A 26740-nucleotide genomic window follows, 5' to 3' on the forward strand; every position below is an offset into this window, starting at 1 on the left:
GGCATAATACATAATGTTTTGAGGGATATGGTTTGTAGTTTAAAACTAGGTTGCGCGACCTCCCCTTAAAGACAAAAATCAGGACTTTATTGTACAAAATGAGTTCGAATTGCCTTATGGATAAGACATGGCCGCTCCCTATTTGACAGCCAAGGAAACACGCCACCTCTGTTACATTGAGATACTCTTAATTTAACGTACTAAACATAGTTGAAGGTGTTCACATAACCCGCAGGATGATGGAAAACGACACACAGGAGAACGTAGCTGCTAAGACCCTTTCACGGTCAGTGATTGTCGAACTACTGGCAAAGAATTTCCACGAACTGCCCGACATTGACCAGAAGCTCTTCATGTACGGGCCTATGTATCTGAGCGGAAATGGTGGCTTGGCAGGGCTGATCGCTAATAGCTTGTACCGCCGTGCCCTGAACGTCACACAGGCGCCCATCACCTCCAGCCTGCCGATGGCGGTACTGCCCTTCATGACGACATACGCCCTCTACAACGCCACGGTGAGCAGCCCGCTCCTGTCAGGGGACCTTCAATGCCCGAGCTGCGTGTTATTGAGAGGCACACTGGTGGGTGTAGTCGGCGGTGCCGTGTACCCCATCATTCTAGCCTTACCTATCAACATTGGCCTTGCAACCAGGTACAGCACGGCGCCCATGCCGGAGAAGGGAAACCTCATCCGGTTTTGGATAGATCTCTCAAGACCGATCCTGAAGAAAATGAGAGCAGTTATGGTCATCCAGGCCTTTTTTGGGACCTTCCTCAGTTCCAGGAACTTTGAAAGCTACAACAAACTAGCTAAAATCACATTTGGCTCACAACGAGAGGACCTAAAAGACTGAAATGTGGGGAATATCACTTTTCCGTCTAAACTGTTGTTCTTGAGTGATTAGTTGAAATTGAACTACTTTGTTTCAATACCACTTGTCCTCATTAGGGGTGGAGCTGGAGCCTATCCCAGCTGACTTTATGTGAGAAGCGGGGTACACCTTGAACTGGACACCATCTAGTGAATCACAGGGCACACGCATGCTTTTGCAATGTGGGAGGAAGCCCACGCAAGTAGAACATGCAAACTCCACACAGATGTTCCGATGTTGATTCAGATCCGACAAGCTAACCACTAGGCCGCCTTGCTTACCCTAATTTAGATATTACATTTACAAAAATGCAATGTTTCATCTGTGGAGAGGACATCCTGTGCTTGCCAGTGATTTGTAATTTGTTGGGTGACTGAAAAAGTGTGTCATGAATTTTACAAACTGGCCAATTGTAATTGAATTGCAATAAATGGAATATAAACTGCTTAAAATGACGCATTCACTAAATTGCAACTTGTGATTTTCGGAGTCACAGGAGGATATTGATTCAGATTGATGTACTGCTTGTGTTCAAATGACATTTTACTGTACATTGGTGGGCACAACTTTAAATTGAAATGGCCAACAGTCGTTTGAGGGCTCGTTATATTCATATTCAAGTGATGGCAAATGTGTGGTTGCTGAATTGCTTTCCTCCAGACATTTTTGTCACCTAGTCAGAAATTGAGCATGGTGTGAATAAAGAGCAGACAAACAACTAAGCATGGCTTATTTTTATTAAAGGTTTTAGGAACACACATTTTGCAGTGATGCTGGGGTCATAAAGGTTTCATTTTGACCTAAGTTGAACACTGAGCGCACCCGATCCTTAAAATAGCAGTGTTAAGATGAATCAAATGGATGTTTTGTAGGCGATTGTCCTCGGATAAATTAAACAAAATCTGGTCATGTTGTGTTGGATGTCATATCTCTGGCTCGCTTGTCATACTTTGTTACAGGGAAGGTTTATGGATGAGGAGGAGATCCTTACTGAGAGGGAACGATGCAGAGAAAATACTGACATCAAGCTATTATAATGATAAATGCTGTTAATTACATCAGTTTCGCACACTTTCCAAATACATCACCCTCAAAGAACCTCAAAAGCACAAAAAAACTGCTGACTAACACCTCACAATAAGATGGACCTGAATTGTCATGACAACCACTAAATTCATATGGCACAATTTCCCCTCCTTACTTAACTTCGTCCTTCAACAACGCATCACAACAGGAGTCAATAGAATGTGATTTCGCCTCATGTCCCTTGAAGAAATAACCCTTTGTAACATGCTGTATCGCTTCTTAGGCAGAAAAGGAAAAACACAAAAAAACAGCACATCTGCCAACACAGAAATCTCCATAAATATAATCATAATAAGAGAACTGAACATCAGTCAAAACAGAACTTCCTGAGGAGCAGAAAGATGAGGGGGGTGAATGTACACACTTGGACACCTGGCTGGCACGTGGCTGCTAAACAAAGTGTAGTTCTCTTGCATTCTTGGCACAATACATCTTAAAGGAGTAAACACTTTCGCAACAGCTCATGTTCCCCAATCCTGCAAAATAAAATACAATAAATAATAAAGACAACAAACATGGGTGCTTCATGTGGATAGGACATACAGGTATAGTAATTCCTTCAGTAGAACTATAAAATAAAAGTCAACAGCTGATAATGGGCTAGCCAGCGCCCTTCACATCATGACAGTACATTACAACGTAAAGAAAGAGTCAAAGAAGAAGAGAAAGAGCAAGAAGCAAACATAAAAAGAACAGGAGGATGTCATGAAGTGGTATTCCCTGTAACTGTCCTCTCCATGGTAGTAAACATGTCTTCATAGAGTAAACGCATATCCTTATCATGGTATTACGATGTCATAATCAGTAGCTTCATTATTTTTTCACATCATGGGTCCCCTCCCTCCCCCACACATCCTTCTTGATGAATCCTGTTCATCATTTTTCTTCATAGAAAAACACCTAAGTACCAGCTTGGTTCCTTCACAGTTCGTTATAGTGCAATGAGAACGTGCGCTCCCCCGCTGGCCGGAGGGAAAGCTGCCGTCAGCGCCTCATGTCTTTCCCAGAATGGTGGACCTGAGGGGAGGAGGACAAAGATGCCGACTGAGGGAATCACTCTCATTGTAATTTTAATGTTGAACTCACCTGAGTGCTTTCCACCTGTCCTTCTCTACCTGGTTCTCTGGACTCTCACTCTCGTAGGATGCGAGATAGAGTCCTGAGGAGGAAAATGAGGTACGGGAATGGGAAACAGAAATACCTTCACCAGACACTTGAGTAGGTACACCTGAATATATTGAGATCCAATACAAGAGTTCTAGCTTTCAGTTCTTTTCTTTCAGAGAGATAATTATTTACAAAGTGCAACTGCACTACATGACATCCTACGGTGAGATGTATCATATTTTTGCAATTTCCAACAAATGTCGATTAAAAAGGAAAATTTCAAATTGAATGTAAATCGAAATGCAGTAAAACTCAAATAAAGCAAACTATTCACCCTTTAAAGACGTAATGGAGAGCAAACCGGAAGAGCGACGCTGTCACCTTTGGGTGTTTATAGTTTTTGCTATAAATAAGTACCAGGGACACATATTGACTGTTGGTACGTACAGTACACAATTTACATAATGTTATGCTCAACATGGGCTCTGCTTGGTGACATTGATTTGTGTTTGGAATTGATATTTAATTCATACTATAGTGAGAAGCCAGACCTTGCCTTCATTGCAGTGTGTCTTTAATGTCTGGTTCTATGTGTAGCATCACAATTCTTCTCATTGCCATTACTGGTCATTTTCTGTGGTGGAATGACAAAAAAGCCCAAGAAAAAGCACAACTTCTCTTGTGGAGTTAATCCTTGGGACCCACCATCAACCCCCTTATGACAAGCAGCGACTCAAATTGCAGAAATTTTTCAACTCAAATTTCTGTATGTGTCGCACGTGGGGAAGAGTAGCTACCACAAGGTTACCCAGCATGACTTGCACGACCCACCAGGTGAGAATCACCACTTTAAGCTATGGCCACACAAACACAGATATTTTAATGACGCCTATTTTTTTTACATGTTTTGGCCTCTCGTCCAAACGCAAACGTAGGTTTTAGTCCTTGGAAAACTCCGGCTAGTGTGAAGACTTCTTAAAAACTGCGACTTCGAGTTTATGTGGTAAAACGGAGCTTTTTGGCCAGTGTCATAACAAATGTGCGACATTATCTTAGGTATTTAAACCTTATTTCACAACAGCGCACGAGTAACGAAGTTACTGACTTATAACTGCTGATTTCATTTCATTTACACCACTACACACTATAAGCACAATAATAAAGTGTTGAATGATTACCTCTTTGTAAAGACAAAGCAAGTTAATGCAGCTCTTGTATTGGATGTCATTATACGTTTCAGGTGTGCCCATGAGCAGGCACTAACCATCCTCACTGAAGATGGGGGCAGTGTGGAGGTAGTGTAGGATGGCCTGATCCTCCTCAAAGGGACACTCCATTTGCTTCCAGGTGATGAATTCCCCAACCTGCCTTCCCAGTTCCACAAATTTCTAAAACAAATGAAATGTATTAACACCCAGAATGTGTCGTTTTTTTCCAGTGATGCTCACACTAAACGGGAGTGTCTCACCTCAAAGTTGACGTGACCGTTGGGCAGGCGATTGGCGCATCCTTCGTTCAGGAAGTAAATGTCTTTGATTAGAAGGCTGAAGAAGGGAATAACAATCTGAAGACGGAAAACAAGGTGAGGATCAGGAAATAGTGACAAAAGAGTGTTCGAAGCAGTGACGCAGCCCCCGACCTTTTCTCTGTTGCTGTTGGCCGTCTGAGAGCGATGAGCGGCCCCCCTCAGGGCGGTTCTGTAGTTGTAAAAGTTTCCTGTCGGATCCATCTGATGCTGTCAAAGGACACCGCAGCACTTTTAGCTTCATGTTATGACGTGGTAAATTAGGGTACATTCCAGTTTATAACCTGGGGTGCATTCTGAGCTAGTCCAGTTTATTACAAGTACATGCTGCGGATCATGGGCTAGTACGCAGGGTTAGGGACTGCCCCTGTTTATAGGGAAGGATAGGTGGATATACTAGGCAAGTACAGTTTATATGGGCTGATATATTCTCAGCGAGCTGTTTACACCATGTGGTACATTCTGGGCTATTCCAGTTTATGCCCTGGGTTTAGCATATATTCCTATTTACACCCAGGAGTATATTAAGGGATATTCCAGTTTAAAACCCTTGGTTAGGGTATATTCTAGGCAAAGGGAGTTTATACCCAGTGGTATACTCTGGGCCAGTTCAGTTTATATGCCTGAAGTAGGGCAAACCGAGATACTCAACCTTATGCTTCCATATGAGTGAATATTCTGGGCTCCTCCAGTTTATAACCCAGAGTTATGATATCGCAGTTTATACACTGCATTGTGTTTTGGGGTGTTCTGGGATAAGGATGCTGTACATTATATTCAAGTGCAGTGTATACCCAGGGGTATGATTTGGGTCAGTCCAATTTATAGGCTATGCCCTAGTTAGGGCAAACTGGGATACTCCATGTTATGATTCCAAATTAGAGAATATTCTGAGCTAGACCAATTCATACCCCTGTTTTGGGATATCGCTTGGGGTATATTCTGAGATAAACCCCAAGGTTGAGGTAAATTCTGGTGTAATGTTGATACTATCTGGTTTGCTTTGGGATACTTAATTAAAATTTATGGAATAAGGGTATATTTTGGGAAAATGCAGTTTATACCCTGTGTTATATCCTAGTTTACTCCTGGTAAAAAAAACAAAAAACACCAGGATTAGGGTACATTCTGGTTTGATGTCGTTTATACAGCCCATGGCTTATTCCAGATTAGAGGCCGCTACATGAGTAGTGTATATTCTAGGCTAGTCTAGTTTATACCCGGAGTTAATGTGGATTCCAATTTACACCCTACATATTATGGGATATAGAAGTTTGGGGTATATTTAAGTGTACCCCATTTAATGTGTTACATGCAGTTTATATCCAGTGTCATAAAACTAGCCCCCGTCATAGCCTGGTAGGCTGTTATATAGTCGGGGCTGGTCCACTGCATTACCTCCAAAATGAAGAACTTGGCCGTCTTGGCCTTGCCCCAAGTTTTCTTCAGTCTCGACACTGGACTCATGTTCATTCCAGCTGAGGGGAGATTGGTACTATTTGAATTATTCATGTGGCGCCAAGTGGTGAAATTCAATCAAGCATAAGATTAGCGTGGACTCACAAATGATGGCCATGAGTGAGTTGAAGTTTCCGATGTTGAAACACTCTCTGGCCACATCGATAAAGAACTCGATCACCAGGGCTCTCTGCTTCTTCTTCGCAGGCTGCAATGACGGTTTCGGATGTCAATACACGCTATGACTTCATACAGAGTCATATCTGTTCTTCATTGTCTTTGCTCTTTAGTTAGAAAAATGTCAGGTGCCTTGTTGGTTTAAAAAAACCCCTCCGTGGTTAATGTGATGAGCATGCATTTACATACAACACCGCTAGGGGGCGATCGAGCTTTGTGACAGATTTATTGTTAGTCATAGCAGCAAACCTCTTTATGCGTAAAGTAATGAAATACAAAATCAGTGCATTTTATAATAAGCATGTAAACATTGTACCAAAAGGAAATATTAAACAAAGGAGTTTTTTTCTTGTATAAATAAGTGAAATAAGTGAAATAAGTGTCAACATCAACACCATAAGCAGTGCACCGACATCCATTACTCACCATGCAGATCTCAGTGGCTACCAGGTAACACAGTCTGTTGAACCATCTGACATATGCCTCCAGGTTGGAGGTTTTCTTCTTCTGCTCGTTGAAGCATGGTTGCTGATGATGCACACGCACGCACAAACAACAAGCAAATACCAGTGAGTAATGCTTCCATCGGGAATTCCTCTAATGGTAATTAGCTTCCTGTCTACAGGATGACCCCCTCTGCGAGTGTAAATGACAAAAACAGCGGCAGGCTGAGAGTAGAAATGAGACGATCAATAGCATGAGGATAACCATTCTGTGGTTGATAGTGAGACAGGAGGCAAAAGAAAACCACAGTGAATGAGTGACAGCTGGGAGTGAAAGGATTCCTTGTGTATTTGTTCACCGCGATATCGCAGATGAATGACACTTTGCTGGTTGTGACCTTCACAGTGTTTCTGAGCACACCCTGAATAGACACAGATCCCTGTATGTCCATTTTTATTAGAAATTGTTTGCTACCTGCGACGCGTGTATTCTGTCATTAAAATACATGTGAGCGGTTTTAATTAACAAGCGGCAACCACTTAGGAAAACATACCTGGGTTCCGTCTAGGGGGTCTTTCTGTACAAAAGCTTGGACAAACTCCTCTGGTCCGATATGACTCAAATGTTCCTGAAAAACACACACACACACACACACACAAATAGTCCCATTAATAATTCTTTCATCTCAGTAATGGAAGTTAATCAATAAGGGGAAGTAACGACTCATTGACGTGACCCACTGGAATTGCATTTCCTCAAAGGGGCCACAATATTCATTTATGAAAGCGATATTGTCAGTATTGTACATGAGGAAAGTGACCCATTGTAACTGATCACATCCTGATGATAAAACCTATGCAACACATACACATCATAAAGGTTCGGCATGTGGTTATCTCAAGGAAATGAATGCAAGCCAATGAAATGTGCTCTGATGAATGTGTGTCTGTCAGAGTGCGACGCTGTCACATCTAATACACTCAATGCAGTTTTATCCCCGTTGTTTGATGCCTCAGGCGCATGACTGACTTGTGGGGTGATGTCATCTCTCAGACAAGACTACACACACGCTTACTCAGGCACTAATACAAACACAACCGCCCACGCCACATAAAACGCACACACACATGCATGGGCTTAATGAACCAAAAAGTGGTGGTCTTTTGCCATGTAGAATGTCTCATTGCATTTCGTCCTCTGAATGGCTTGAGTGATGATGCAGGAGCTTACAAGTGATAAGGAAGGTTGCTGCAGTAGTAATCTAAATCAGGCGGCAATGTTGTTTTTTTTTTGTCAAGCCACTGCACCTAACCTGTTCGGAATGATGCATCGATTGTCTCATTGTGCAACAACATGTCCGAACATCTCCACTTTCTTCTTTCACGTGCCTCCCTTCATGTATTTTATCTGTTAGTCTGCACATGTGATGTTATCTCACTGCCTGACCAACCTTGGCCTCCTCTCCCCAATCTTCCACCAACCGTTTCTCCTCATCCATCCTCGTTATCGTCTCATTTCCTGACCCCTGTCCAACCCTCACCACCCCGCCTCTCCCTCCACACCTCCCTCACCAGTTCCACGTGGGTGAGCTGCTGTGCCAGTGTGTAAGGGTCGTTGCAGATGGAGAGCATGTCCTTCTGGATGGGCGGAGGCTTGGTTTTGAAGGCCACGAGCTTGTCGGAAATGGAGGAGGCGTTGAGGGAGACCTTGACGATGCTTTCCTCCCCCTGACTCATCAAGGCCAGCCTCTGGCTCAGTTTCTGCAACACCTGGTTTAACGTCTTCCAGTAGGCCTGAATGTAGAAGAAAAATGAGAGTAGAGAGTAGTAAGTCTTAATTACGGTCAATGAATAATTTATCTGTACTTTGTAGATCTATACCAGGGAGTATTAGGGCCACACTGAAAAGACAAAAAAGGTACTGAGGAAAAAAAGGCATGACATTTCATGAATAAAGTCAAAATATTATGACAAACATAACAATTTTCTGATAACGTTCCGAGAAAAAAGTCATAAGGAAAATTTTCAATTACAATCTGCGATCACCAACTGCAAGTTTTTGTAACATTTATGTAAGATTTATTACACATTTTGTAACATTTATTGCACATTTATTCCCCAATAAATATATGGCAGGACTCTAGAGAAAGACACAGCAGCCGCTGGGCTCAACTGTTGCGTTTAATGTCGTATGGGAACTTTGATATTCACTCGTTACAATTACAACTTTATTCTTGTAACTTTCAGGCTTTTTTCTCCTCATAATGTTATTATATTGACTTTATTATTGTAATCCAGTTTTATTCTCGTAACCTTCCAATTTTCTTATATTAGAACTAATGAAACAAATAAGACTTGATTCTTACAAAGCTATAATCCCCCCCCCAAAAGGAGTTGCCATAATTTCCGGTGTATGAGCCGCTAATTTTTAGTCATGCTGTGAACCCTGCAGCTTGTACAATGATATGGCTAATTTATGGCTAAAACTACAGTTCCCATGACGCTTAAGAGTGCAGCTTCAGGAAGTAGTGAAGTGGTCGCTAATATCTGACAAATCCTAAGTATGTTGGATCAAGTGTAGAATTACTATGGCTTCTGTTTGGAGGGCTCGGGCCGCCAACCGTCACTATTGTAACAGTTTGATTTTGCGTAGGTTGATTGGACATAACTAGAAAGTGGGGAGCATGGATGATGTCATATAAAGGCGACTGTTGTGCTACGCCGTGATCAGATGTTGTGTTGAATAAACGGAGCCAGCACGTCCACTCCAAAAGAATACATGTTGGTGAGTTTTTGTCATCTGAAAGAATGACTTTAAACGGCCTACACTTCGGATGCTACACCATCACCAACGGGTTTGGAAAGGCTGGACTACTGCATGATGAAGAGGACAACTCAAGCAAAGGGATAATTTGCCTCGGGACTAAAGACGCCAAGAGTGACAACAAGAGAGAGACTAACAAAGCATGGGACGAAGGAATTATGAGGCTGTTCCATTGTGAAGAAGAGGATGACGTTTGTGGTTTTATTTCTCAGGAGGAGGATGAGGACGGCGATGAATGACTTTTCTGGTAGGCTACAGTTTAACTAGCAATGTTACACGCTCTGTTCTTGTTACACGTACTGTTCGGCGCTGTTTGGAAAAAAAATGTTAAAAAATGTAATCAAAAGTTTACAAAATCTTTGTGTGTAACATCTTTCTGTGTACTAAATATCCCATTACGACATGTTACGACATTGGCACCTGCGGCTTATAAACAGGTGCAGACTGTATATGTATAAATCTTTTTTTCTCTTTAAATTTAGTGGGTCCGGATGGTGTGCTCTATAGTCCGGAAATTATGGTAGTATGTGTAATGTTATAACTATTTTGATAAAATGGTGACATTTTTCCTGCATTTTTTTCCTCCATTGTGACTCTGATACTCTATTGAACATCCATTGAACACATAAAGAAGTCCAGGTAGTTGCACGACAAATATGCATGAAAGGTGGTTTTGTTAGAAGCATTTATACAAAAATAAAATATGTTCACTTTTGTAATATCTGCACAATGATGTTTCATTTGATGTTTTTCACTTAGTTGAAGTGATGCAGTGAGTAAGTGTTTCGGTTCGCTCCCCCCTCCAGATGCTGGTCACATAGGCTGTAAGGTCAGTGTGCCTCACAAATGACCCAAGCTCTCACTCACACACACACACACACACACACACACACGACATAAATAGCAGCACATTCATCACCGCCTGCTCTTCCCTTCTTCCAGTCCTCACATCCACTCCCTCCATCATCCTGGGTCCTTCCGCTCATACTCCTCTTTCTCTTTTACCTTTCCCCTCTGTCCTCTGGAGCCCATCCCCCAGCGTTCTCCATCCATCTATCCATTCTCCCTTGAGGCTGCAGATAAAACCACTCCTCTTCACATCCTTCCTTCCTCTCTGCCCTGCCATGCGAAGATTGTGTAACACGGCGCTGTGGCTACTCGGCCTGACACAGTGGTAGTGATTTAGCAGAATTTAATTCCCCATCACTGCATTCTTCACTCAAGCTATGACATTTATATATATATATATGTATGTTATGTAATGGTGGTTGCAGCAACAATGTGGATGTAACTTGTGCTTGAGTCAAACTAACTTGTCTGTACCATCCAAGAAGCCTTCCCAAACAAAGATGGATGTCATGTGACTTACCTCATCACAGGGAGCTATCCTGTGGATGATGTCTTTAAGTAGTCCAACCATCTTCTCATCTTTAAAATCTGAGGGGAACGTCTCTGTCCACTCCGTGAGCAGCTGCAGGATCTTGGGACCAAACTTGCGCACTTTTGCCTGGATGAAATCCATCAGAAAGGAAGGTGGTAACATACATGCAGACTCGGGGAGGTGTCCTCTGAAGGCGTGCTGTGCGTTTTTGAGCGTGGTGCAGTGCTAACCGTATCGAGTGGGCTCTGGTCCAGCTGCTGCTGCTTGATGCACTGCTCACACACGCGGGCCAGCAGCTCCGGAGGAGGGATGAACAGACGGGCGCTCAGCAAGAACGTAAACACATAGGCTTTCTGGCAAAGGACACAAGGAGACAATTGCCATCATGTCAACTGGAGCACTCCAGCAAGGCGTAAACATGCAATTCATCTGTGAACTCAATAATGTGGTTTTGGTATTGTTTGTCTTAGACACTGAAGGAATGTTTATTTAATGAATCAATGCAATGTAATGCAAACACTCCCATCAGAAACCAGGAAGTTGTTCACTTTCTGGCACCATTGGCAGCATCACCACTATCAACTCCCTGTGGGACTGATGGCTATTTTTTCTTATTTGCTGAACCAAATTCAAATTATTCTGCTTTAGGGTGGAGGTCAGCAGGGATACTGTACTTCTATTTCCTCCTTATGCCTCTTACCTCGGGGTAGTAGTCAGCAGTAGGCACCAGATTCTGGATGAGGGTTTCCAGTGTGGCAGAGGTGATGGCGGGCCCATCAGCCAGGCAAGCCGTGGGCCCCTGGCGCTCCTGTGTGGCCTCCTCCTCCTCCCCAGGCTCAGCGCAGGCCAGATGGGGGCTGAAGCCACTGGGAGTGGTGAACATGGTGCCTGAGCACACAGTCTGGGGCATTCCTGGCTAGAATTGAAAAGAAACACACATAAAAAGTGGTCCAATCGGGTACATGTGGTAAATGCTTTGCTTTTGGTCCTGTGGTTCGCTATTCATCCGCTACAGTTTATCGTCCACAATTCACTCATGTCATCATTTGGTGGACAAAGGACGGCCCCCCCCAACAGCTGTGCCATCTCCCACAAGACAGAAGACCCAATGAAAATGTGGGTCACTCAGTCGCCAAGGAAACCAGCTGTAAAACGAGTGTGTGGCCTCCATTTCCGCCCCGTATACAGTATGTCTTCACTGTATGTGTTGGGGTTACACTCTTTAAATATTCAACGTGCTGCTTCCCTCGCTGGGCTGACACTGCAGCTGAGTACTCACTGAACTGTCTTGTAAGGGGAGAACTGTGCACAGACACACACCAACACAAACAGATGGCATTATGTTCCTCAAGGTAAAAAAAACACAGGCTGAAAGAGAGCTCTCGAGCAACATGTCAGAGGTTATTTCAGATGTTGACAATGCATGTTATTCCTGCTTTCTGTCAGCCAGAGGGAGGGGCTTGAATGAATGCACGTGTGCACACAAACTAAAGAAAAATAGACCACAAAGCAGAAGCCATGTCCTCTACATGTCAACTTTAACTACAAAACGTTTGCAAAAGCAAACAAGAGGCATATGAACAAAAACAGGAAGAAAATGCTAAATAAGTGGAGAAGGAGTATGAGGAACAATGCTATTATTATTATTAGGCATGTCTGCTCATACGCATATTGGCCAATCGATATAGTCATTGACTTAGAAATGGGATATTGGTTCAAATCAGTTTGTCTGCCGATAATGCTCCACACAGCAACAAGCTTGCTCACTCAGTATGTGCGTGGTCTGGAATTATTTCCAGCTTTCGCCTTCGGATTGTAAATGTGCAAGACTAAAGCGCTGCGAAGGGGGAATAAGGCGTCTTCCTTTAATACTTGTTTTTTAACATATATGCATAGCGTATCTGCAGCAAAATAATAAACAACCAGAGAAGTGCTGAAAGAGTTTTATCAGTTAACTGACGGTATTAGTCCACAGTTTCATACTTTCCACTTTACTTTGTTGTTGCATGGTTGGTTGTGACACATAGAAAGGTGCAGCTTTCCAAATTGTATATTTGTTTCGACTAACCTGTCTTATTTGTTGATAACAGGGGAATATGTTATTTTAGTTAACTATTGCAGCATTTTGATAAGGAAGGTGATAAACACTATTGAATTCAAGAAATAACTCATGACAAAACAGTAAGATGGTGTCTGTGTGGTGTCTGGCTGCCACATAGTGTCTTTCGGAACATTCATGTATTCAATGAAGTAACCTTAAATGTTAATTTACCCCTTTCGTTCATTATCTAAAGGCATTTTGAATTTTTTCATGTAAAACTAGAATTGTACAGTAAAAACATGTTTTGTGTTACCGTTTTTGAGAGTCAATTGCTGGTGACATGGCGACATAGCTGACTTCTGGTTCCGGTTGCCATTTTGTTTGGATACTAACCGGACTTTTTGTGTTAAAAATACATTAAGAACACAGTGTGTTAATAACACGACAAGGCGTGTGCCATTTTGTACGCTAAACGGAAAATGTACGCAAACTGAGGCAACATTTTGGCGTACATTTTCTACGTTAACCGAAAAACATGCTAACCGAATAGGGATTTTTGTCAAATTTGATTCTTTTTTGAGGCCTGAATTGTCACCACAATTGGGAAAATCATGGAGGATTTCCTACCGATCATAAGAATTCTGGGTTGAGGGATCAAAAACGTTGCACAAAAAAGACAACAATGAATGCAGCAAAAAACAAACATTCCTTGTGGAGGTCTTAAACGTGATCAATTTAAGACACCCTCTGTCCCTGGAAGAAACCTGAGAATGGCATTGTTTAATTCATAATTCACCCGCCCGGGACCCTAGGGGTGAAAGGTCAAGCACTCACTGGTGTGCAGAAGTGCATATCTGAAGTTTTTCTGTGTGAGAGAGGCTCAGTTTCTCTTTGTTCTGCTGCACACGGGCTTTGTGCATGCGTACACACCTCGACCCAAACACACAGAGACAGGCAAACAAAAGGCTAAGGGCGGGGGTTACTTTTACGGGTCACTGAATGGCTTTCTGAAACCTGCTACTATGTCGGTCTTATGTTGGGACTAACATAACTTCTAGAACACTAATCTGCCCGGCTCAATAGAAATAAGGAAGTTATACACCAGAAAGGATGCGCTGCATCCATCTACTTTTGGGGGGGTTAAAGTTTGGAATGAATCAAAAAAAGCAGGCCTTTGTCACTCACTCCTTTTCCCCTCAAAATGTGATTGTCACGATCAAAATGAATTTCAGAAGTCGGTGCTGTCCTTGCAGCAACCTCCTTTGCGTTGCATTACCACAGAGACGTGGCCTGATAAATGGAGAGGGAAAAAAAACAGCAAGCCTGTAGAAACTGGAAGGAGCTGTTCTGTGTAATAGGTCAAGCAGAAGGAGAAGAAACTGTTTTTGTAAAATCTCCAAGATCTATAAATCATTTCATGCATGCAAACCCTCACACATACACTTCCAATTAATTTTTTTGGGTCGGCTTTATTGTACATGCAATGACTTCCTGTATCACTTGAGATAAGCTATTTATTTCTCCCCATTGCTTCCTCCTCAGCGCCAGCAGCTGTCTGCATGCATGTGATTCATCATTGCGTCGTAACACCCTTGCAAAGTCTGGTTGGGAGGGCAGCTACACTGCATCATGTGGACAAGTCATGAATGTCTGCATATGTATGACACCCCAGGTCACAATGACACGCAGACTGTAGGCTTGACAAAGTTTACTGGGATTTCCCAAAGAAGAGGGAAACCACCAGTTCTCCACTTTTTGAGAAAAGAGGCACTCGGGCTTCGCTATACATCTTAAAATAAAGCCTAGAGCTGCGTGTTTGATCATTTTGTCTTTATTCTGTAAATAGACTAACATTGTTAGCCAACTGTAATGTTGGCACCGTAGCTCTCATACTGTAGCTATGCTTGTGTTGCTAATGTTTGCGTCTTCCCCCACTTGTTAATGTTATGTTGTTGTTTGTGATATATGATGTCTATTACGCTGGACAAGTGCAGCATGACAGTGGATAAAGTGCAAAATAGCGCTTCTTTGAGACACGCACTCTGTCAGGCACAGGCGTGGACAAACACAGCTCATTTGCATTAAAGCAACAGACACACAAAAGAGCATGTTCCCAGTAGGGCTTACTAAAGGCACGAAAACTGTTGAAAAATAATGAAACTGTTGAAAAAATGTGACCTTTATAGTCACACACATTTATATCTAGCCAATCTACCATCATCTATCTACAATTTCCATCACACTTTTGTATGTTGCATACTGGACGGATTCCACACTAACTGAACTTGTGATGCCACAAATCATACACATAATACATTAGTCCACATTTCCATGAGTACGTAGATTAATACATTTTACTGTGCTTTGCAAACAACAATGTTGACTAGCAACTTCAGTACAGTCGTCCCTCATTTAACACGGTTAAGTGGTTCCAGACTCGACCGTGATCAGTGAATTTCTGCCAAGACTCAACATTTAATAAAGACAATATTTTCATAGAGCATGGAAAACCTAACTTTCCAAATACCATTTTTACCGTTATTAGAGTACTGTAGACCTGAATAGCACCCCTATAGTCACCTTTACACTCCTATTATTCTTTGTTGACAACACATTACTCAAATGTAATGCGCAGGCTACGGGATAACTGCAGGGACACAAGACACTGTTGCTTTAAGCATAGCATGCTACCAAGCTAACTCGTTAGCCTCCAATTTATTTATTCTGAACTTAAAAGGTTTTAAACAATGTGGGGAAGAAGGACAAAAAAGCCAATAACTTACCACTTCCACACAGAATGGGAGGATAACTTCATTTCACTATGTTATGTCGGACCTGCCATGCCTGACTTCATGCAGTGTGAAGGTAATCTAATGTCATGTCTCATCAATTTAACTTTACTGACGCCTAATGACTAGAATATTACATATGACTTGTCTTTCAATATTACTGGACTAACAATAAGCCACAGTCAACCACAAAACAGTGGTCATTAAATAAATAATACATTTTCGAAAAGACAATACATAGTAAATATAAAAAGCATATCTGTCAACATTTGCATTTTAAAATAAGGGACATTGTCCTCGCAGATTTCTGTTGCTCAAGCATGAATGCTGACATCATTGTCACTGCAGTACTGTGTTGGTATATGTTTAATATACTACATTACCCAGAAGGCTTAGCGCTGTAGACTGGAAATGGAAGAGGGTATCGTGTTGTCTGTTGTCTGTTGTCTGTTAGAGCACTAAAGAGTTGAGATACTGTTAGACGTTGCTGTTCCTGGATTGTCTACACAAGAAACCAACATAACAAGTACCGGAGAGGATTTGTTTTGTTTTTTGATGAATGTTAAGATGCAGGAAATTTACAGGAAACTTTTTAAACGAGCGCGTGACGGGAAAGAAGGGCAAGGCATGTTAGTTTCCCAGGGAAAACCGGAGGGTTCACAGGTCTGATAAAAAGCGTCTGCAAGGCGTCTTCAAAGTGTGAGTACTTTTACTTTATTTGACTTTTATCATACACTTCCTAAAATGTTACAACTTGGCCCGCAAAAGTTTTATTTTGGGGACAGTAGCGACAGATGAACTCAATTTACATACGAAAGATTGTTCTAGAACAACTTGCACAAAACAATAACTTCCAATGCTACTTTGTGCACTTTACTTCCACTCATGTTTTCCTCCAACATGACCAAGAGGTCAAACACAGGTCATGCAAGTGTTTTCACTGCACAACTTGAAAGGCTGTCACTTTGCATCCACTCTGCATGAAAACACACAAAGAAACACACCACCAAGAACAGGTGAGTGTGGTGCTGTGTCCTCTAAACCCACTCCAGAGAGCCCCGTGGGCTAAAACACAGCAGCCCTGCTCTCCGTCTAGACTGAGAGTGTCATTGTTCAAGGCACTCTTATGGTGTGCGTGTGTCATCGGAACTTCAGCCAGGCTGTTATCGTGGCCATCGGGGGATCCGCCTGCTTTGTTCGATCGTGAATAACGCTGTCTGGAGACACAGTCTTTTATCAGCACCCTTGATGTGTGCGTGTGTGTCAGAGGAGGTGTGTCGTCGCAGCGTTGATGAAGCAACGGCCTTCTTAAAGGAACAACCTGAAGCTGTCAGACGGCTTCACGCACATTGTCTCCAAGCCTTCTGTGAAACCTGTTTCACTGCATAGAACTAGCATGACACACTGTCACACACACACAGGTACATGCATTGAAAAGGACAGTGATGACAATTTGCTCCGCCACAACGGACCGAGGTTAACAGCAGCAACCAACAGACGAGGTTTAGTCAGAACAAATCAAGCCCCAGTCTGACCTTTGTCACTGCAGAGTCAAAGGTCAAAGGTGAAGCTGGAGTGGGGGTAGTTAGAGCATAGAGGGTGCTTTGTTTCCATCACGTTGAGGTCTTTTTTAAAAATGTTTTTAGTAAATATGCTCTTTTTTTGCTGAGTATGAAGGCTACATATGAGCTTTATCTACAATTGGGAATTTTTGGAATCTGGGATGAAGATTTTTGAGGTTATCGCATTTAATTTGGTCTATCTGTACATTCAGGGTCGCCATCTCAGAGTAACCCTGATACAATGAGTGTGCCTGCAATAAACATGGCGAGTAGCACTACTTCGCTGCCACCAGCAGGGGCGCTGTTGAGTCTACAACCAGGCAGCCTTATTGTGCTCAATATGACACTTGCATGGAAACAGAAGTTCAGAACATTCAGAGTCCCTCAACCCTGCACACTGATTTACAGAGGCAAAGCAAGCTAGCACAAAAGCTAGGGAAGTTGGCACAGTATTAGCGCTACATTTAAGAGGTGTCACGAGACGAGACGATACACGAGATAAGCTTTTTAAGAAAAATACAATTAAAAAATATATGACAATATACAGTCATGGAAAAAGAAACGATGAGACCATCCTTGTTTCTTCAGTTTATTGATCCACTTTAATGCCTGGTACAACCAAAGGTACATTTTATTTTGAAAAATATAATGATGACAGCAAATAAAGTCTTATTTAAGTTTTCTTGATGATAACCAAAGTCACTTAAGTTCTTACATGAATAGCCATAGCATTATACTGCCAAAAAATGTAACTCTTATGAGCTATTCTTGTTGTCATTGTTATATTTGTCCAAACAAAGGTACCTTTAGTTGTATCAGGCATTCAAATGAACAAGAAACTGACGAAACAAGGGTGGTCTCATCATTTTTCCCATGAGTGTATGGAAAGGTGCTACATTACACTCTTCTGAACTCTGTGTATGCCAGTGTCTCCGCCTCCACCCCACCGAGACCGTATGACTGACAAAAGGGCTCACTCCATTCATGCCGTTGTTCTACGGAACAAATGCGCCAATGTGAACCCTCTTCCTGCCCGTTTGGAGGCGGGAGGCGAGGAATACAGACGCGCATGCACGTGGCAATGTGTTGAGGGCGGCAAAATTATCGAGCTCATTTTCATTTATTGTGTGATTTATTAATTTATTTATGATCGCCCCAATCTTGTCACTTGTTAATCTCACAAAATCCTGTGACACTCCGAGCTATATTACTTCAAATGTGTTTACCTTTGCTTTACTGAATGGCTCCACTAAACCAGACAGTCTCATTTTATTTGAGGGTCGCATCGCAGTTCTGGCTGCCCTCAGATGGCTACTTGTACCTAAATATGAATATAACCTCATTATATTATTACATAATTACCCATGCATTTGATTATTATACTTTTACTAACAAACTGAATAATAACTTGCTTTGAAATGAGAAGTGAAGTGAGAATGTCAAGGTGACAAGCAGACAGTCAAGTATTTGTTTCTGATAACACAAAATGCTTGGGATAACTTGTTGCATAGCGGTTGTATAGCAGAACTGCATGTAGTAGAACTTTTCTGTCAAAATGAAAGAACAAATACATTAAGAAGGAAGAAGGTGAAGTGCATTATTGACACACATTATTCCCAGGCTTTCACGGGCAACATTAAATGATGTGGCGGGCCACATCTGGCCCCCAGGCCTTGGGTTTGGCACCTCTGCTCTACAAGTACCAGTAAGCTGAACATACTTTCTACTTTATATATTTTATTGTCAGTTGTTATTCGTTATTTTTGCTAGTATTAATCTGTAGAGGTTTACTTTTGTTTTATTTTTCTTGAATAAAAGTATGAAAAATGACATTCCCTTGCTGTTTTCTTCAGCATAAAATATACACAAATTAATCATTTCCCTCATAATTGACCCTGCAAATTGTATATATTTTGTTATATAAAATGTTATATTTTACCAAAATTTAGGAAGTTGTAAGGCTGTGTTATAGATTAGGCTTTTAGGAGATATTAATTTCAGGACAATTACTGTATTTTAAAAAAATGTAATGCCACTTCCAGTGTGACTAAACTCATGAGTGTAGCTGGTGAGTAAAAATAAGGAAATATGTATGCTTGCTGCACAGTTTCACAATATTTGACTATAAACAACAAAGTACCACATGCACCTTCTTCCTCTTTCCTTTTTTTTTTTTTTTATCAGCGGTGCAAATGACTTCCTGTAACGCAGCACAATAACAAATGTTCCATATATTCAGTCCCATCTCATCAATAACCCTCAATAAAAATAAAATAAAAGGACTTCACACATATTTGATATTACAGTATATGACAGCTAAACGCATTTGTTTTATAGTTGCCTTCCAAGATTGAAGCCTGCAATGTCCTCTTTAAAGGTAATGTTTTGTTTCTTCTGGTGCTTCGTGGTTCCAGGATGGGTTTAGTATAGCAGTAGATGTCAGCGATGGGGGGGAAAACAAGAAGATGCTGAGAGGCAAACTGTTTTTGCACTTCCTTTCTAATTTAGACCCAGTGTGATTCCTCCTTCAACACACCCCAATTTCGTGTGCTCTAAAAACGGTCTTGCTTGTGTATTTTTGGTCCTGACACTGTTTTGTGTGCCCTAGTGTGTTGCAGCTGAGGCCAGAATATCCCCCCAGTGTTCTTTGAAAGCTGAAATCGTGCTGCCACAAAGAGTCAGGTTTAGTCCCACTATCACTATTCTCTGCTGCACATTCACACCCATCTATTCATTTCAGCCAAGATTGTGGTGTCCTCCTGGGAGGCTTTTGTGGCCCCTGTTGTTGCCTTAAAGGGTATAGCCTGAATGCCAAAGTCAAACAGGGAGCAAGACAACCGTCACACTTCAATGTGGACACATAATGCAGCCATATGTCCACCCAGCTCACCATTGTGGTCCGTGGTGTGTCTGCTTGGGGAGTAGCAAAGCACCCAAACAAATGAGTTCATTGTGCCTTGAAGAAAAAAAAAAACACTTGCTTGCACACTTGTACCCACACAGCAGCCCAACATAGGATTGAGTTACAAGAGCGAAATTTCAGCCCCACCCCCAGACCCATTCTCCTCCCATGGCTCTGGTATGACACATGTTGGGGAATGATCAGGAACACCCCATCCCCGGAGTCCCTTTATTGTCGTGAATGTGACTCTGAGCATGTTGACACATACGACACCTGTTACACACGCACCAGCTCCATCCATCCAACTAGAAAGACCACTGGGACGCCTCCTCCACACGCTGCCAAGACATCCTCATTCCTGTGCAAGTGTGGACACACAGTTGTGTTCATGCATGTGTGTGGGTCATGTGTACGGACTTGTATAGAAGGGCTGGAAGAGGTGGAAGTGTAACACCTTCACTTTCATTGCAGCCATCTGTGCTACATATCCTTGTTCAACGTATTCATCAGAAGGGGACCCGAGTGCCGAGTCACAAACACAATGCAAAGAGAAGCCATGTGACTTGAAGGGGAAGTTTACGCTCCAGAGTAAAAATGCTTCACTTTGCGCTTTAGAAAAGACCATAATACGCATGGCTGACTCCACTGGATGCAGTAGCGGTGTAGTAAAAGTACACTTTCCTGCAGAAACGTGGTCCGCCTGTTGTTTGGCTCCTGTAAGCCAAAACAGAATACTTAAATACTTACACTGCACTATTTTTCAACAATTTAAATAGGTTTAATAAATAAGTTTCAGAGTGTATTTGAAGCGTGTTTCGTAATATCTACCGGGAAGACTCTGTTTTGTGTGTCTGCAGCTTTAATGCTAATGACAACCGCTTCTGTGTACTTTACTCGCTTTTTAGTCCCTACGCGGTTCAAATTTCGCAGCTTCACACTATCAAGGTTTTTTAAAAATATATTAAAAAAACATGCAAAAAAAAAAAACAGATGAAACTCCCACGTCTGTAGCTGACTGACACGTAGCTGGCAGATCTCCAGGCTTTAGTTTAAGATGTGCAGTGAAGCCTACTATACATGCACGTCTTCTGCTTTGACAGACAAACATTTTCAGTGATTACACTGAAATTGTAACACTGTCAATTTCAATAATGTGGGAACTGCTGTCAAACATTTGGATTTTTAGGTTCCAAAAATGCCATTCTTATGTATAAAAACATCCAATATAACACTGTTGTTATCCGTTTTTTTTAGTTCAGAACTGAATCGTGCAAACAGCCCCTTGTGGACTGAAATCCACTAGGACATAAAATGATCAGTCTAACAGGAAGTGCACCGTAACTCAATGACACCACTTAAAAAACAGTTCATGTGTGAAAAAATACACACTAGAAATGATTTGCTGCGCCTTTTTGAGGGTCTCCCTAATGATACTCTTACATGGATTGAGGCTCGCTGACATGCGACGCGTCGGACAATCTTACATGTTATTTACACATAATTGGAGTTGAGCAGAGAGGGGCTCTTGGCGGCAATGAGGCTGATCTGCAAGTGGCCTAAATCTGTCATTCACAATGGACATAGAGACAGCAAAAGAGTCATATAATCGTCCAAACATTCCAATCTACAATCACTGGGAGTGGATTTTCCTAGTAAATATTCATAATTGTCCCACTTAACAGGCATAGTGTAGGAAAAAAACGCACAATACAATACCTTAATAGTCTTTTTCTGGTTCTGCTCATCTCCACCAACCTATGCAATATGCTGCCTAGACTGTTAACAGATGCATATCTAATCATCAGACATCTACTGGAGTCATCATGGCCGTCTCCTCTCATGCAGATAGCGCATCTATCTCCTCATTACAACCAGCGTGGGCAGATGCCGTGCACTGTGTCACTACTGATGTATGATGTCAATGCACACTAATTAGTGCTGGGAGAATACACAGTCTGGTCTGATCACAACTCCTGCTTCACGTAATGTGATTAGAGAAAGCCCATTTCAATAGTGAAGGAAAATGATCGTTCACTGGTTTGTGGTTGAAGGCAAAATCACAATATTTAATCATCCTACATCCTTCTGCATACAGTGTAATGCCTTTCCACCACTCAGCATGATGAGGGAATCATAGTAGGCCATACTGTATGTCTGATGCAGCAATATGCACGGTTAAGAGCTTTCTAGACGAGTCCGGCGGGCTCAAATCATATTTCATTGCTTTTTTGGCCTAGCAAATCCATAAAGACACACTGTCAATAGCCATGTGGAGCAATGCAGCTACTATATGGTCGCTTCTCCTAGTGTGTGGAGTGTTTCCATGGAGCCCAGCCTCCTGTTGGGAGGTAATTAGATGCCTGTTGAATTCCCTACTGTGGCACCCCCACGTCTCTCTCTTTATTCCATCAAAATTCCTCATTGTGCCTGTCTTCTTTCCTTCTCTCTACATTGGCTTTTTGCCCTTGACAGACGCACGCAACATGTGAACCTCGACCTGCCAGGCTGATCTTTGACATTGTCACAAACAGCGTGAAGGTCTATCCGCCCATTTTCTATACGGCTTATCCGGCTCTTCAGGGGCACAGCAGGGTGTGGGCAGGGCATGGAGTGAGCATTGATCCCAGGCTACCTGCACAAATGTCAGCAATGTGAACCAAGACACGACCAATGACTTGGTTTTATAAGATGACCTGTTTACCTGACACCAACACCTGGCATTGTCATACCTGACAATATTCTCAAACTGAGCAGGTTTTACAATGAGATGAAAATGCACTCTAGGCCTTTTTTCCCCTATTTTTCACCATTATATTTGCTTCCTTTTAGGATTACGTAAGTAAGATTTCAGTTCCTGCCTGACAAAAAACTACATGGACAAGAGTACGGGAACATAGTGAAAACCCACTGAACTAAAATGCCACCCAAGCATGCATTAATGGCCTTTGCTTTGTGCAAAGGGACCAGAAAAGGCCTGGTAAGATGAAATATTAAGATTAGGACAGGCTCTTTAGACAAATATTGATTGATTAATTAATTAATTGATTAAAAGATGTGTCTCAAAATCCTTTGAGACCACCAATTCCCTGTATAGGCTCGTTGCTATACTGTCGTCGTGTTTTGATTGCTTCTATCATGTCTACGGAATAAACGATTGGAATTCTCGCACACACACCCGCGCCCCCCCCCAGTACACTGCGCACCAGCATAAACCTTGCGTGCGCCGATAAAGCTGTCAGTGCAAGCGGACTAACAGCTACTAGTATGTCTCCCTTCCTGCCCTCTTCCTCCACAAACACTCTGCAAACCTGCTCTCATACTCTCATAAACAGCACACCTGGCATTCTGTGCAGGTTTGGAAGGAACGTGTGTGTCTGTACCTGCACACTTGTTGTGACTCACGCACTCTAGTAAACTGGTTGACCCGCAAAATGGATAAAGGAAACTAGCTGAAATGCAGAAGATGATAAGATAGATAGCATTTTCCATACTGTTGAGTCATAGGTCATCATTTGAAAACACTAAAAACAGAAGATTTGGTGTACGCTTTTATCACAGCAATGTGCACCTCCATTGATAGAATTACAATACAGTAGTTCCCCGCACATTCACGGCCCTGCAACTTTGTGGCTGTTTGGTAAAAAAAAAAAAAAGTTTTCTCAAAAAAGGCTTTTTCTCCAGCAGAAAACACATCTCATTCTCATAAGTTTATAATAATTTTTTTTTTTTTAATGTACAGTAGACATGTACCACTGTTAGAAAGCCGACGCACACACGGGGAGAACATGCAAACTCCACACAGAGATGCCCAACGGAGAACCCAGATCTTCCCGATCTCCTGAATGTGTGGCCAACATGTGTGGCTGTGTGGTTCTGGGGCCCTGACATAGTACAGTACTTTTTTTTTTTTTTAAACGGCTTCCAGAGTTGACATCGCCACCCCGTCGCCGTCACATGTGAGCTTTGACGACAAGCCAATAATATCTGAATATTTGGACTGACATGACTCACCCCAGTCAACATTCTCCTGATATTGTGTTGGCTTTCTCTCCAAAAAGACTCGTAGAAGTACTTCTACTTCGTCGTAAGTCTAGATGAGCCTTAGAAAGCGGAAGACAACAGGCTTATGTGCATGCGTTCTTTCTTCTTTTGTAGTTTGGCGTGCCATGTGATTCCGTCCGTGTGTCTGTTTACAGCACCACACGTAGGTGTGCCTAGTGTATTACATCGTTGACACCCAGTGATCCGTTCCCGTCTGGATACAACTATTTGCTAATTCGGCACAGTGTGGACACAAATTATTTTTTAAATCCCAGGAAGGTTTTTGTGTGGACAGGGCCTAATAATTACAATAGTCGCTTTTATTGCAAATGTTGATACGTGTGTCAAGAATAGACATTGTCATGGGCATATTAATTAATCACTTGTGTTTCTTCACCATTCGCCGTTAGTCCGGGAATGTAAGCCCCCCAAAATGCGAGAATCTACTGTACACTCCCAACTAGGGATGTGCATTTGTCTAAATTTTCTTGATTAAATATGTTGAAAATTACTGATCAGTTCTTTGACTCAATCATTCTTCAACATTTTAATATAATCAGAGTATGTGAATGCTCTGAACTCCTGTTTCCATGCTAGGTCATGTCGACCAGATTCATGTAGTCTTTGCTGATGTGATGGTCTCCAATCTAGTTGAGACTGAATCAACAGCGCCTCTGCTGGTTGCAGCCGCATAGCGCAGTCTGGTTTGCGTCAGTTGCTTCCAGACGCGATCATTCAAAAATCCATTGCATGAAATCAACCAAATTCTTAGTTGATGAACCCAAAAACTGTTCTTCAGGACACCTGTGCTTTGTTTTGACTCACAAAATCGCAAAATTTTGCAATGTGACAGCAGGGCGATATTCCAAAATGCAATTAAATGAAATTGGATAAATTCTTTGATGCATTCTACATAGCAAAGCTGGATGGTTTATAATCTCACTTACCCAAATTTGGGTATAACTGATCATAAAGACATTTAAAGTGATGCAGCGCAATTGCCAATTTTATATCAATTTAGACCATTGCATCTTAGATGATTATTTTGATGCTTAAATGAGTGCGTACAGTATGTAATGTATGTAAAACCATAGTTAAACCAGCCCTAACTGTGCTTGACAACTACTATCTAAGAAATATGCGTAAATAAGACGAAAACAAAGTGGAATGGAGCCCTAAAGATTACTGTGTGCTACTCACTGTTTACCGTTTCGCGATAAATGCTGTGGCAAAGGTCATTCCAACAAGAAAGCCGATGCTTTTGCACAGTAGTTAATCAACAGTGGCTGAAATCGATCCACAAAGCAAGAAGAAGCTCTCTCGAAGCACGCACACTGCTAGCGAAGCTGAGCAAACACTCATTTCTCAAGCGTGGCATAGAAGCACCACCGCAGCAGGAAGCATTTTTAAAGCTCCACAAATGTGATGCTTAAAGCGCAGCCTGACTGAGAAGAGCCGAGGGCGTGGGAACGATGCTCGCAAGTGGCTTGACAGGTAATATTGGCAAACCCCGACTAAAATTCCTCCCACCTAACTGGTTTGTGACACTGCACCTTGCAGTAAGCTGCTGAAGACAGATAACAAATCCTTTTAGCTTGTGGTACATTTGTCGGCCTGGGGGTGAAAAGACTGCTTTAGTGCATTATTTCGGTTCCTAAGGCCTTCCATTAGGTGCACCTGTACAATACAAGAGACGGGTGTAAATATTTGCGTATTTGCATATTTATGGTTGTGGTGCTGTACAAATGCACTGCATCATCCTGAGAAGTGTTTCTGTGATTTTGACACTCTCGTACCTTTATAAGCTCAGGAAGCAACCACTGTGATAAACATGCAACAAATGACATTGTCAACCAAAACATCATCTTGGATTGGCTGTGCCCAGTGAGCGTTTACACCAAGCATCTACTCCCACATCAATGATTACCAAAAGAACAATTACATTTCCACATGGGTGATTAATGTCCACTATCTTTATCTTTACTGGTGTTTGACTTACAAAGGCATCATCACATGCTCACGCCCTGCACACACTCACACCAAACACAATAAAGTGCTGCAATCATCTCAATGTCATCGTCACGTTTCCACGGTGGATGACAGTTATCTTGATGCATGGCACATTTAAAGCCCAATGGTAAGTCTAATGTTCTAATAGGGCAGTGTAATAAAGGGAACATTGATTTACAACTTACCACCACTACACTGTGATCCCCATCCTTCATCCGACGGGTTTCCGATGATGACCGAAGCACACAAGTGATATCCCCCCAAAATAGTAACTAGCGTCCACGCAGAGGCAGCAGCACGGCCACACTACCAAAGAGGCGTGATTGATGCAAGCGGGAAACAAAATGTTCTTCTCCTGGAATTAGCAAAAAAACATCCTGCCAGGTGAAGAGCACCGGCGGACACTGGAGGAGAGCTGACGCCGTGTCGGAGTGCCTCCCTGAAGGCGTGGCGACCGTCCTGCTCCGCGCCACGACGAGACACAAGAGAGGTTATCAACACGTCCGCTCAGTGAAGGAGCTC

General features: G+C 42.2%; 2 protein-coding genes across 2 annotated transcripts; one reads left to right on the forward strand and one right to left on the reverse strand.

Annotated features, from left to right (window-relative positions):
* The first annotated feature begins 89 nt into the window (after nt 1–89).
* On the forward strand, nt 90–1962 carry tmem126a (transmembrane protein 126A). The gene is made up of 2 exons (XM_054792305.1): nt 90–857; nt 950–1962. The coding sequence occupies exon 1, from the start codon at nt 237–239 to the stop codon at nt 852–854; it is 618 nt and encodes a 205-aa protein (XP_054648280.1). The 5' UTR covers nt 90–236; the 3' UTR covers nt 855–857; nt 950–1962.
* LOC129190012 (ras-GEF domain-containing family member 1C-like) lies at nt 1592–26740 on the reverse strand. Its single transcript, XM_054792304.1, has 14 exons — nt 26404–26740; nt 11574–11789; nt 11104–11226; nt 10862–10999; nt 8241–8462; nt 7223–7297; nt 6652–6753; nt 6154–6256; nt 5989–6068; nt 4705–4800; nt 4534–4629; nt 4330–4453; nt 3045–3117; nt 1592–2975 (listed from the first exon to the last, which is right to left on the reverse strand). Exons 1-14 carry the CDS (start codon nt 26431–26433, stop codon nt 2951–2953), a joined length of 1503 nt encoding a protein of 500 aa, XP_054648279.1. The 5' UTR covers nt 26434–26740; the 3' UTR covers nt 1592–2950.

Source organism: Dunckerocampus dactyliophorus, chromosome 11, assembly GCF_027744805.1.
Source record: "Dunckerocampus dactyliophorus isolate RoL2022-P2 chromosome 11, RoL_Ddac_1.1, whole genome shotgun sequence".
NCBI classification, from domain to species: Eukaryota; Metazoa; Chordata; class Actinopteri; order Syngnathiformes; family Syngnathidae; genus Dunckerocampus; species Dunckerocampus dactyliophorus.

What these genes read in the sequence shown, in the direction of transcription:
- tmem126a (XM_054792305.1), top strand. Translation starts at nt 237, where the DNA reads ATGATGGAAAACGACACACAGGAGAACGTAGCTGCTAAGACCCTTTCA.
- LOC129190012 (XM_054792304.1), bottom strand. Translation starts at nt 26,433, where the DNA reads ATGAAGGATGGGGATCACAGTGTAGTGGTG. An exon ending in CTGCTGACTACTACCCCGAG is followed by an intron (nt 11,227 to 11,573) that starts GTAAGAGGCATA and finishes GTCCTTTGCCAG; the next exon opens with AAAGCCTATGTGTTTACGTT. An exon ending in ACCAGAGCCCACTCGATACG is followed by an intron (nt 11,000 to 11,103) that starts GTTAGCACTGCA and finishes GATTTCATCCAG; the next exon opens with GCAAAAGTGCGCAAGTTTGG.